At 43.3% G+C, this 12707-nt stretch overlaps 1 protein-coding gene across 1 annotated transcript in view; it reads right to left on the bottom strand.

The window, feature by feature from the left end:
• The window catches only part of Tcs4 (Threonyl-carbamoyl synthesis 4), a gene marked incomplete at its 5' end in the record, with an annotated part of 147224 nt that overhangs the window by 73105 nt on the left and 61412 nt on the right, over nucleotides 1-12707 (bottom strand). The window contains one exon of the mRNA XM_080275634.1: nucleotides 6472-6600. Within this exon, the coding sequence (XP_080131760.1) occupies nucleotides 6472-6600 (129 nt within the window). The remainder of the gene's footprint in view (nucleotides 1-6471; nucleotides 6601-12707) is intronic.

The following is a 12707-nucleotide window of genomic DNA, read 5'->3' as shown; positions in this document are numbered from 1 at the left end:
AGAAGTATGTTCATACATTAATAAACATTCTGGTACTTATGGACCCTAACCTTGCCTAACTCTGAAAAACACATTCCTACTGCACATGCATGAAGTAAGTATAGTATGGAAAAAAGTACAGTATGAAACATTCTGGTAAGTATAGTATGGAAAAAAGTACAGTATGAAACATTCTGGCTACTTACAGCAAGTCCCTGGCCACCTCGATGAATAACCGCCTCCTCTCGGACTCTGGCAGTAAGAACGATTTCCTGAAGCACTTGCAGTACACTCTTCCTGAAGTCTTGCACTGAACTTAGTCAATAACACACAGAAGTCCGTTCTCTTCACAGTGTTCACTTTAGTCCAAATAATGTTCCATTTTAATTTAGTGTTGCACATTAACTTTTCCCAAGTTTTTTTTATTTTCCAAAGCCAAAACAAAGAAGGTTAGTTACGTTAAATTTCTTTTCTACTGAGTCTTTTCTCTCAACTTGAAAACCTTAACACAACACACCGTTTTTTTCACTGCACAACACTCAAAATTCCTGTGTGGTCTAGTGGAGAAGTTCTTGCTGTTTATTCACTGTCAGAGTCCGAGAGTATCACTGGCAGGCGACCAAGGGGTGCATCGCTGGGTCGTGGTGATGGCGTACCGACTGCAGAAGACTCTGAGGAAAGCCGCAAACTCACAACGAGCGGTGACTCCACTGTAGCTGATGTGCTGGGCTATGGCTCGGAGCATGAGGGCCTGTCTTGGGGAGGCAACGGAGCGGAGCCAGGGCTCGGCACAGCGGGGGTCACGGGTCTGAAAAAACTGTCAATCGTTGACTGACGCAAGGACCGACGATTCTGGCGATTGATGATGCGCTGCCTGAAAGCACGCACTTCCTCCACGAGTCCCAAGGGCCCCATCTCCCTGTCGCAGTCCGGGTGTTCCAGGTAGTCTAGGACGAACTCCAGATGTTCCCGGAGTGCGCTCAGCTTGGGGATGGCTGGAGTAGTGTCCTGCTGAGAGGAGTCCGCATCATCGTCGCCTTCGTCGTCGGAATCTTCAAGTTCGGGACTGACACCAGCAACCGAAGACGCGATCTCGATATCAGACAACGTCTGATACCCAGGATCGCCCTCGTCGTCGTCCAACCACTCACGTACATCGTCCACATCAACAACGTCGCCGTGCGTACGTAGCCGTGCATGGAAGTCATCCACGTCAAAGCCCAGAAAATCGTACTCCACATCTGTTCCGAGAAGCAGACGAGACCAACCATTTTCAAGAGTTTTCACAGGGACTTCCTTCCATGCACTAGCCCAGTTGTACAGCGCAGACTTGATGTTGTAGCGGCGAAGGTTTTCCAAAGTCCGCTTGCCTCGAGTGTCACGTCCTTCCCTGCGCTCACCCTCGTCCTCGAGAACAACCATCACCTCGTCCAGGAACTTCCGACGATACAGGCGCTTTGTTGCCACGATCACTCCTTGGTCCATGGGTTGAATGAGAGCAGTCGTATTAGGTGGCAGAAACATGCACCTAATACGGCCATTTTCAGCAACCAAGTCCTTGTCGCACGGGTAGGCAGGTGCATTGTCGAGCAGAAGGAGAGCCTTTACCTGGTCGCGAGGGATTCCCAGTGTCTTCGTCTGGTACTGGATGACCTCCTTGACGAAGTGACGGTGAAACCAGTCTTTGAAAATCACAGCTGTGAACCATGCTTTCAAAGAATGGTACCATACGACAGGAAGGACATCCATCACCCCACGAAGGCACCGAGGCTGCTTTGCACGGCCAACAACAACAGGCTTAAGCCGGTGCATGCCGTTAGCACTGGCACAACACAAAGCAGATATTCGTTCCTTAGAAAGCTTGCGGCCAGGTACACGCTTCTCCGTCTCCTCGGCTAGAGTGTTCGTTGGCAGCGAGCGATAGAATAGGCCAGTTTCGTCTGCGTTATAGACTTGACCAAGAGTGAGGCCCTCCCTGTCGATCAAGCCTTTCACCTTGTGCTGAAACTCGTCAACTCCATCCTCGTTAGCGTCCAATGCTTCGCCATGTGCTTTACGGTTAGTAAGGCCATGTCGCAACTTGAACGCGAAGAGCCAACCCTCGGATGCCTTGAAGTCTAGGGCGTCGTGAAGCCTTGCAAACTTCTCAGCAGCAGCCTTCAGCTCCGTTCCACGTACCATCACACCAGCTGCACGTTGCTGTCGGTACCAAATCAATGTGGATCGGTCGATTTCTGCAAACTTGGGGGTAAACATAACCTTCCTTTCCACGTTGCGTTTGCTTCTCGGCGAGAAGTCAGCCGTGTACTGCATGAGTTTGTCTCGGGAACGTTTGATATCGAACAAAGTTGACCGGGCCAGGTCATACTCGCGGAGAATGCGTGAAGAAGACCAACCCGCATCAACTTTCTCCAATATCTCTCTCTTCTTTTCCAGAGTCAACATCACTCTCTTCCTTTTCTCAGGTGGCGGGGCCATCATCACACACACTAAGAGGAGGGCCGAGAGCAGCAGGAGGCCTTGCAGCAAGTACGGCACCACCACAAAAGCGAGCACGTGGGCAGCCATTGCGAAGAGCGTAGGTCCAGTCGCGGTGAGAGACAGGCGGGAAGTGGGGAGGATGCAGCGGCGCTCTATCGGACATCGGAGGAATGACGAACCAAAACAATGCTCTCCCGCGGCACGCGCGGCAAGTTCAAATTACGGACGGCAAAAAATCGATTTATTTTTTTATTTTTTTGGGTTTTCGGACCATTTTGGGAATGTTGGATCCCAGGACGATAAGGTCCGGGTAGTGGGGATGTTCGGTTATTGGGCGTCCGGATATTAGAGTGATTACTGTATATATATATATATATATATATATATATATATATATATATATATATCCCATTGGAGCCCAGTGTCCGGAATATTGGACAGAACTGGGATTTTTCAAGTCTTTACAAAGCACGGAACCCCCGGGTAGGGACCTATGAGCTTCGCGACTATGAGCCGACAGGCGGAGGGCAGTACGCTTAGTACCCACCCAGTGCCATGCCTCGCCCGGCACCCCTGGGATCCAATGGGTTAAATGTGTGTGTGTGTGTATTTTGTTGTGATTGTAATGTGCAATGTATATTGCATATATGAAAATTTAATCCAATTCTGACCATAAATAAATACGATGTGCATTTACACACACACACACACACACAAATCAATATCTGATGATACAATAACAAAATATAACTAATTTTGCACTTCCCATAAAATTTTCAGGTCTCTGTGATGATACCTGGCTGAAAAAAAAAAAAAAGCGTAAAAAATATACTGTAAACCATTTACTACGCTGGGTGGTAACCATATAATCAAATCATGGCACCTGGTGGTTTAGTGGGTAATTACAGCACTCCAATCAGATTGAGCTGGTGAAGGTTTATATCCAAGGGATGGTTAGGTTTACTGCTCATGTAATGCCACTCAGGGATGAGTGAGGCTGGTCACTCTCATTTTAAATGTCAGGACCAAATTGCCTAGCCCCGGGCTTCTACACTCCTCATGAGGCAACGTAGAATTGGACGATGGTTGGATGGATGGATGATGTATATGGTAGGATACTTATTGACAGGGTTAGGGAAACAATAGAGGATTTAATTGGAGAAGAACAGGGAAGTTTTAGGAAGGGAAGAGGCTGTGCAGACCAGATATTCATTCTTAGATCTCCAGTGGAAAAGTTTCTAAAGAAGGGAAAGAAGTTGTATGCGGCCTTCATGGATTTGGAAAATGCATTACAACACGGTGGACAGACAAAGATTGTGGAAAGTATTAACAATATATGGAGTGGATGGGAAGTTACTGAGTGCCGTGAAGAGTATGTATAAGGGTGCTAAGGCTGCAGTGCGTGTGGATAGTGAACTGAGTGAATTTTTCTATTTGAAGGTTGGATTAAAACAGGGATGTGTCATGTCTCCGTGGCTGTTCAATCTGTATATGGATAGGGCTATAAAAGAACCATACGGCAGGGTAGTGGATGTTGAAGCAGCCCTAATGAGAGAGGGCGGTGTTTGAAACTCCCTGTACTGTTGTTTGCAGATGATTCTGTGTTGTTAAGTGAAGACGAAGTGGAACTGCAAGGCTTGGTGGATGAGTCTGGGAGAGTATGTAAGAAACGGAATCTAAAGGTGAAGGTAGGGAAGAGTAAAGTTATGGTCTTCAAGAAACGTGAAATTAGTGAATGTACAGTGAAGTTGGATGAGGAGGGAATGGAAAATATGAGTGTGTTTAAGTACTTGGGTGATGTGATGAGTAAAGATGGAAGTTTACAGAGTGAAGTCTTGAAAGGGTACAACAGGGAAGAAAGGTTGCTGGTTCCTTGCAAGCAGTGATAAGAAACAAGGAAATGAGCATGGAAGTGAAAAAGTTACTACATGACAGTATTGTGATACCAACTCTAATGTATGGAAGTGAAGCCTGGACCTTATTGGAGGGACAGAAGTCAAGAGTGAGAGCTGTGGAAATGAGTTATTTGATAAGAGCATATGGAGTCACACTGAGAGACAGACTGACAAATGAGGAAGTGAAGGAGCATTGTGGTGTGGCTGTGGATATGATAGAATGTGTTAGGAGAAACACACTGAGGTGGTTTGGCCATGTGGAGAGGGTGGAAAGTGAGAGACTGATGAGAAGAGTGTATGTGAGTGAGGTGGAGGGGGGGAGGCCAAGGATGAGATGGAGGGATGGAGCAGAGAGGTATATGGGAGAGGGGGGGTGCAAGCTGGGAGGGAGAGGGGGGGTGCAAGCTGGGAGGGAGACAGTGAAATGGCATGGGACAGGGCGACTCGGAGGCGATTTGTTTGTGGCCACCCCTTACGGGATTCAGGCGTCTGGCAATAGATACATAGACAGAAGAACGACAATGTTTAAATTCAACCAAAACTCCATCAAACTTAAAAACCAAGGGCAAAGTTAGTGAACACTGCTGGAGTTAATTGTTCTAGCATCATCTGGCAACTCATCCCTGATCTTCATATGTTTCAAAATTTGCCTACCTGATACAATGAGGAAAATCTCATTTTCATACAGCTTTACTTATTAAGAAACCACCATTTGTGCAAACACAGCATAACAGATATTCAAAAATGGACCAGAAAACCTTCACTTTGGAGGTTACAATCGTGAGATACATGTAATTTCCATGAATCATTAATTTGCAAACTGCTGCATGATGTTGCCGTGTATTATGAATTCACTGTTTAGAAATGCGCAATTTAGGAGATTTTACTGCACTGTATAATTATGAAAAATAATAGCATGCATAAAAAACAAAATGTATAATTTATTTCCCATCATTTTGAAGTAATACTTAAGCATGTCTAGCATGTTCTCCAAATTGTTGTGCCATGTATCTGAGCCATGAAAAATCACTAAAAAAAAATTACACGTCATTGGCCCAGAATCGGCTAGCCATGAAATGACACCCCTGTCCGCCATTGGCCCAGAATAGTGTTAACCTTCTCATAATTGGACAACTCTATTACATGTATTCTATTACAACTAGTCAGGAAAAATCTATTACATGAATGCTATTACAGCTAGTGACAGACAATTCAATGTGCTTCACTTGAATACAATTATCTTGCATCACCGATGACGCAAAGTCATGCCATCGACTTCTCAGTTAAAATGAGTGATGTTACCCAGGTCACATGTATCTCCTATTTACTTAACCTATCTATTTTGCCATTTGATAAGATGGGTTGTTATGTTCAGTGAATGTGTAGAATGGATGTACAAATGAACATAAACCTCCACATACTATTCTCTTCGTTCATCTTTTTTATGACTGCATTTAACCTTTGCTGGTCTTCTTGCCTCTTCCCATTCTACCACCTGTTATTTTCTGCTGCTGAATAAGACTAAATACTAATAAAGCAATCAGTGTAGACAAAACAGTCAACAGTAAGCTACTTTTTCTTATTCTCTCTCTCCCTCTCTCTCATTCACTCAACTCTTCTTCTCATACCACTCTCACTCATCTCTCCTCCTCTCACCACTCTCTCTCACCTTTCCTTGCTTCACTACTCTCACTTATCTCTCCTCCCCTTAACATTTTCACTCATCTCTCCTCCCCTCACCACTCTCTCACTCATCTCTCCTCCCCTCACCACTCTCATTTCCTCTCCGATCTCACATATTCAGATGACGATCGGTCATTATGGTATGCAATCAATTTTTGCTAAGTCTCATCTTTTTCTCAGACTATAACATGCAGCCATAAAATTTACAAGCTAAGTCTGTTTTATGTACAAACATGCTGGCTTGATGAAGACCACACCACAGATTCCTCAAGTTGGCTGGGAATCAAACCAAGGACTACTGTGGGCCAAGTATCTTCCAATTACATCAATGCCACCCTCACACATTCAAGTTCTCTCCTCCCCCTTCCTTCATCACCTTTATCATACATTAAAGGCACGTCACCACTATTTCTCCTTCCTCTCTCTCTCTCACCTTGTCAAAAGCTTCCCCTGGTGCATCATCCCGAGTTGAAGCCAAGACTGCCCAGTCGTCGATACTCCGTGCCATCACCAGTAGACAGTGGCCACCAGACACCAGAAGCACCAGGAAGGGGAAGTCTACCTGACCAAAATGGTCGTTTGGGTTACACTATGCCTGTACCTGGTACACAGTGTATCACTGTTTATTATGTTTCAAATTTGAGTTCTTTTTATAAAGACTCCAACATGCTAGCATGCGTCAGCCTTTGTCGCCTAATGGCGGCTCTCCATGCTGCTCAAACTCTGGCAACCTACCTATTCAGTCCCTTATCCCTGAAGTCAGAGTCAATGAACTTGTCCCAGGTCTTTTCCAGTCTGCCTCTTGCAACCTCACCCCCAACGTTCACACTCCTCACTTGCTGCACCCAACTGTCATCCCACACCCTCTCCACATGCCCACACCATCTCAATCCACCCCTCCTCATCAAAACACCAACACACTCCACCAGCACAAAAAATGTCAAATGTCATTTTTTACCAGTAACACAGAAAAATGTACAATGTCATATTGTACCAGGAACACAGAAAAATACAAAATGTCACTGCAACTCTTTCACTACCCAATACCTCTCCCAAACTAACTTAAACCATCTGATGGTACCAGGATGAAAATCTCAGAGAATTAGCATACTAAATAGGTTAAGGAAGACTGTATCTAACTCCATTACCAAAGGTTAACCCAAATAAAATCAGATGGTGGTATATAATAATAATAATAATAATCTGGCCTTTTGTTTCTCAAAAGCGCCAGTTCTTCCTCTGGGAATTCACTAACGCTCGACACACACACATTACTTTTAAAATTACAAGAATTGTGACATTTCTTGTATATAATACGAGCTACATCATGTATACATGAAAGTGGCAATAATTAAACCCTATAATCATCTATCACAGTACCTCTCTCCAGGTCATAGCATTTTGAAAAAAGAAAGGTTTTCAGCTGTCTCTTAAAGGATTCAACAGTAGAGAGTTGCCTTATGGATAATGGCAATCCATTATATAATCTAGGGGCTCTATACGCAAAAGAATGATCAGAGAAAGATGACTGGTGCATGGCTCCTGGCTCGTCAAGACACAAGGAATCATCATCACTGCGTAACATCACACCCGGGCGTGCCAATGGGAGTTTTAACAATTCAGCAAGATACTTCGGTTCACCAAACTTAAGAACCTTGAATGTAATAAGACACAGTTTAAATTCAATTCTAAACTTTACTGGTAACCATTGCAACTCATCAGAAACGGTGTAGTTGAGGTTCTCGGGGGAGACTAAAGATAAGCCATGCTGCCTTGTTCAACATAGACTGAACTCTTGTTTGTATATTATTTAGAAGACCAACCCACAGTGAATTACAATAATCAACACGAGACAAGACCACTGCATGGACCAATGTTAAGAGGCACCGTCTAGTCAGGAAATTTCTCATAGAGTACAGATTTCTGATACGCACGTTACACCCTCTTACAACCTGATTAATATGTTCTTCGTGATTTAACTTAGAATTAATATAAACACCCAGATTTCGAACAGAACTGATTGGATGAAGCTGTGACACGCCAATGTTCAAAGCCAGGGCATTGTCAGTGTCATCACCCATTCTGTTTCCTCTGATGATGATGATGATCTCAGTTTTACCATCAATCAGCTTAAGTTTCCTCCTAGCCATCCAGATCTTAATATCAGACATTAGAGATTCAAGCTCTGTCTTAGAATCGTTGATATCTGACATCTTAACATAGAGCTGGGTGTCATCAGCATAAAAATGATAGGACACATCATGAGTATCAAGTAGAGACGGTAAACTACTTGTGTAGATAGTAAACAGAACTGGACCCAAAACTGATCCTTGAGGGACTTCAAACAGAAGGGGAGCAGAATCAGAGCTAGCATAATCAACAACCACTCTGAGATCTGTCCGACAGATACAACTTAAGAAGCAAAAGGGCACTATCACGAACGCCACAAAAATACAGATCATCCAACAGTAGTTTATGATCTACTGTATCAAAAGCTGCAGACAGATCCAACAGAACTAGGAGAGAGGACATCCCACTACAAGTGTTTGCCACCAAGTCATTCTGAATCCTTGTTAGTGCTGTTTCAGTTGAATGGTATTTTCTGTATGCCGACTGAACAACAGGAACAACTCTGTTGTGTTCCAGTAGTGGTATGAGTTGATCGAGTATGGCCCGCTCAATAATCTTGGATAAAAAAAGACAGGTTAGGGACGGAACGATAATCTGTCATGCTCTCGACATCAAGGCCTGGTTTCTTAATTAGGGGCCTAAGCAAGGCACATTTCTCAGACTGCACAAAATTACTTTCTAAGACGCATTTATTTATTATGTTGCAGATAAATTCTGCAGTGTGCTCATACACATCAGGCAGTTGTGACATGTTACACGGATCGAGTGAGCAAAATGTTTTATTAAGCTCTCTGATGTAACATTTGACTTTGTTTACATCCAGCGGATGAAATGTTGAAAGCAAATGATCCCCGGTGCACCATGGCTGGAAGTCAACTGAGTACGCTTCACTAGGAGAACTGCTGTGTAAATCACTTCTTATGTGAGATATCTTACTTGTAAAAAATGAAGCAAAATCAGAAGCCAATTGGGCATCAGATACAAAAGTTGGTTTAACAATTACATTCCTCCAACCAACCAAATTATTCACAACTGCAGACAGTTTTTTTTTATCACCACCATATGAATCAACTTTATTTTGATAATACCTAGCTTTTTGGGCCTTTACAGTGTGAACAACTGCTCTTCTCGCAAAAACATAACACAAATGAGTTACTTCAGTCCGCTGCAAGCACCACTCACGTTCTGCCCTTCTACATTGTCTACGCAAAGAATTAATGGATGGACCATACCATGAAGAATTATCATGTACAGTAATTGTTTTTACTACCTCAGGACAATAATGGTCAAAAACTGACCTAAGCTCGTTGTTGTAAATATCAACCAATTCATTAGAAGAAAGATTTGAAGAATCAATGTAGTTTAAACGCTGATCAATTTCAAGACACATCAACTGGCGGTCAACATTCCTGTAATTTCTGAATCTAATGACCTTTTTATATGAAGGGGATTTCGGGACATCAAAACTAAGAGTGATCAAAACATGATCAGAGATGAGGGGGTCAAATGAGTCAACCTCAACATCTGATACATTAGCCAAAAAACTTTCCAAATTCCCATAGGTCAACCTTCTTCCTTTGACGGGCTCATTCCAAGATACATGCTCTGCTGAGCCACCACATCCTAATTTCCTAATCCTAAGATCTCTTCTTCAGCCCTCATACCAAATTTTTCTTTTGTTTGTAAACAGGTGATCTTCCCACATTCAGGTTCGGGCAACACTTCATTCAATCACTCTTACACAATCTCTCCTTCAATTACTCTTACACAATCTCTCCACATGTGTGCACAATTCAGCCTACCTGTGTGCATCACCTCACTAGCACATATGATTCCCAAGTGTACTAACAACCTCTCCAGCACAAGGATGTCATTTGTATTTCATACTTGTTACAGCCAAAAGACTGCACTAAACTTGGGAAAGCTCTTTTGTACTGATGGGAATGATGAAGATTATATCTAACCCATTTATTGGAAGTGTTCACAAGCAGAGGAGTTGTCAATGATTACAGGGTAATTTAGTATGGAACTTGGTCAACACTCCTGGCTCACTCAGTCACATATTTTCTAAAATCTCTTCCATGAAATTTACTGATGAATAGTACATAAATTCTTAAATACTGTAATCATTGGTAATTATTCCACTTTTCTATATACTGTATGATTTACTAAAATAATAAACTACTACAAAACAGTTACTAGCATGCATTAAATGACAAATGGTCCATTAGCATTCACTGCATATTATTAGAAGTCTCACTGCATGTTTAATTTGAAACACTTATCATCTAGTTATCAATGGGAATTATGCTTCATCTGGCAAGTACTGAAGAAAATGTACTGACCATTACAGTAGTTATGAAAAAAGCATAACTTATGAAGCTGAAATCATGCGATGATGAGACCGTCAACCGAAATCGTAAGTACCAATGTTTCCATAAGACAACATGAAAACTTTACACAGGCATGCACATACTGTATAATCTTCATCTGATCCCTCTAAATATTTTGAAGTCAAATGACTTCATGTTAGTATTATACAGCGAACTCACTAGTTTCACAAAATATACTTTTGTGAAGAGGTACAAGGTAGGGTAGTGGATGTTGAAGTGGCCCTGGTGAGAGAGGATAGTGTTTGGAAACTCCCTGTACTGTTGTTTGTGGATGATACTGTGTTGTTGAGTGAAGACGAAGGGGAGCTGCAAGGCTTGGTGGATGAGTTTGAGAGAGTGTGTAAGAAACGGAATCTAAAGGTGAATGTAGGGAAGAGTAAAGTGATGGTCTTTGAGAGAGGTGAAGTCAGTGAATGTACAGCGAGGTTGGATGGTGAGGAATTGGAAAATGTGAGTACGTTTAAGTACTTGGGTAGTGTGATGAGTAAGGATGGAGGTTTGGAGGGTGAAGTGCTTGAAAGGGTACAGCAGGGAAGAAAGGTTGCTGGTTCTTTGAAAGCAGTGATAAGAAACAGGGAAGTGAGCATGGAAGTGAAAAAGTTACTACATGACAGTATTGTGATACCAACTCCAACGTACGGAAGTGAAGCTTGGACGTTGTTGGAAGGACACAAGTCAAGAGTGAGAGCAGTGGAAATGAGTTATTTAAGAGGAGCCTGTGGAGTCACATGGAGAGACAGGCTGACGAATAAGGATATAAAGGAGCATTGTGGTGTTGATGTGGATGTGATAGGAAGCGTTATGAGGAACACACTGAGGTGGTTTGGCCATGTGGAGAGGATGGAGGGTGAAAGACTGACGAAGAGAGTGTATGTGAGTGAGGTGGAGGGGGAAAGAGGGAGGGGGAGGCCGAGGATGAGATGGAGAGATGGGGTGGAGAGGTATATGAGAGAGGGGTGTGTGAGTTGGGAGCAGGGGAGTGAAATGGCGGGGAACAGGGCGACTTGGAGGTGATTTGTTTGTGGCCACCCCAAACGGGATTGAGGCGTCTGGAAATAGATAGATAGATAGAATAGCAGTTTTGCAACACCAAGGAATGTTCCTGTGCAAGAAGTCCCGCGATTTTACTGAGAGTTTTGCCAGCCCCAGTGGCGAGTGAAATGACACATACGCATCTCCTCAGTCACTTGTTCACGACATTGGTGTGTTTGATGAGCTCCCACTGGATTTTTAGGGCTTTGACGTTAAGGCATTAGGAAGTGATGGTGTGGGGGACTGAATAGTGGTGGTGAGAAGCAGTGAAGGGGCAGGTGGTAACTAACCACTGCTCCCAGCCTGTGAGCTCATCTTCAAGCCTTATCAAGCAGTTCAGCCTACGTTTCAATGTCAGTAAAGTCTTTAGTATTACGGTTAAGTAATATAATACTGTATATGTCTGATTAACTGAATGTTATTTATAGTAGGGGTATTGTGTCATTAATGGGCAGCTAAGAGGGAATGAGGTGGCTGCCCCTGGAACCAATTACTGTACCACTTATTACATGCAGTGGTGTACCTGAGGGGGTAGACAGGGGGCAGGCAGTTTGAAACTGCCCCCCGTGCCCCCAATTGAGGGGGGGCCCCCAAAAGCCTTAAAAATTTATAAGCTTCTTTATTCACTCTCATTTTAAATGTCGGGACCAACTGCCTAGCCCCAGGCTCCTACGCTCCTCATGGGGCAATGTAGGATTGGATGATGGATGGATTAATATTTAAAAATATATATACAGTACATTTATCATCCCGACAATCCCGGATGAGATATTAGATAAGTTTTGAGAATGAGGGGGGCTAGGTTCTTTGCAGGGCCCCCCTCAAGGAGGGGAGGCCCCGCAAAGAACCTAGTCCCCTGGGCCCCCAAATCTCTAGGTATGCCCCTGATTACATGTAATGTATACGCACGAGTTTCATGAGTCCTAGTTTTGTGACGCAATTGTGGTACCAAATAGGCACAAAACTAGTGAATGAACTGTACTGTATATAGGCATATATGTCTAAAAACTTTACTTGATTAAAACCATACTAAATGATATGACTGCGCACGTGAATAATCATTTTTAAGCTACAAGCGGCATTTGTCCTGAGGTTTAGACAATATATTAGGTTA

Source organism: Coenobita brevimanus, chromosome 62, assembly GCF_032717465.1.
Source record: "Coenobita brevimanus isolate Jiangsu-jjx chromosome 62, ASM3271746v2, whole genome shotgun sequence".
NCBI lineage: Eukaryota > Metazoa > Arthropoda > Malacostraca > Decapoda > Coenobitidae > Coenobita > Coenobita brevimanus.
This window is presented reverse-complemented; position numbering and strand designations above follow the sequence as displayed.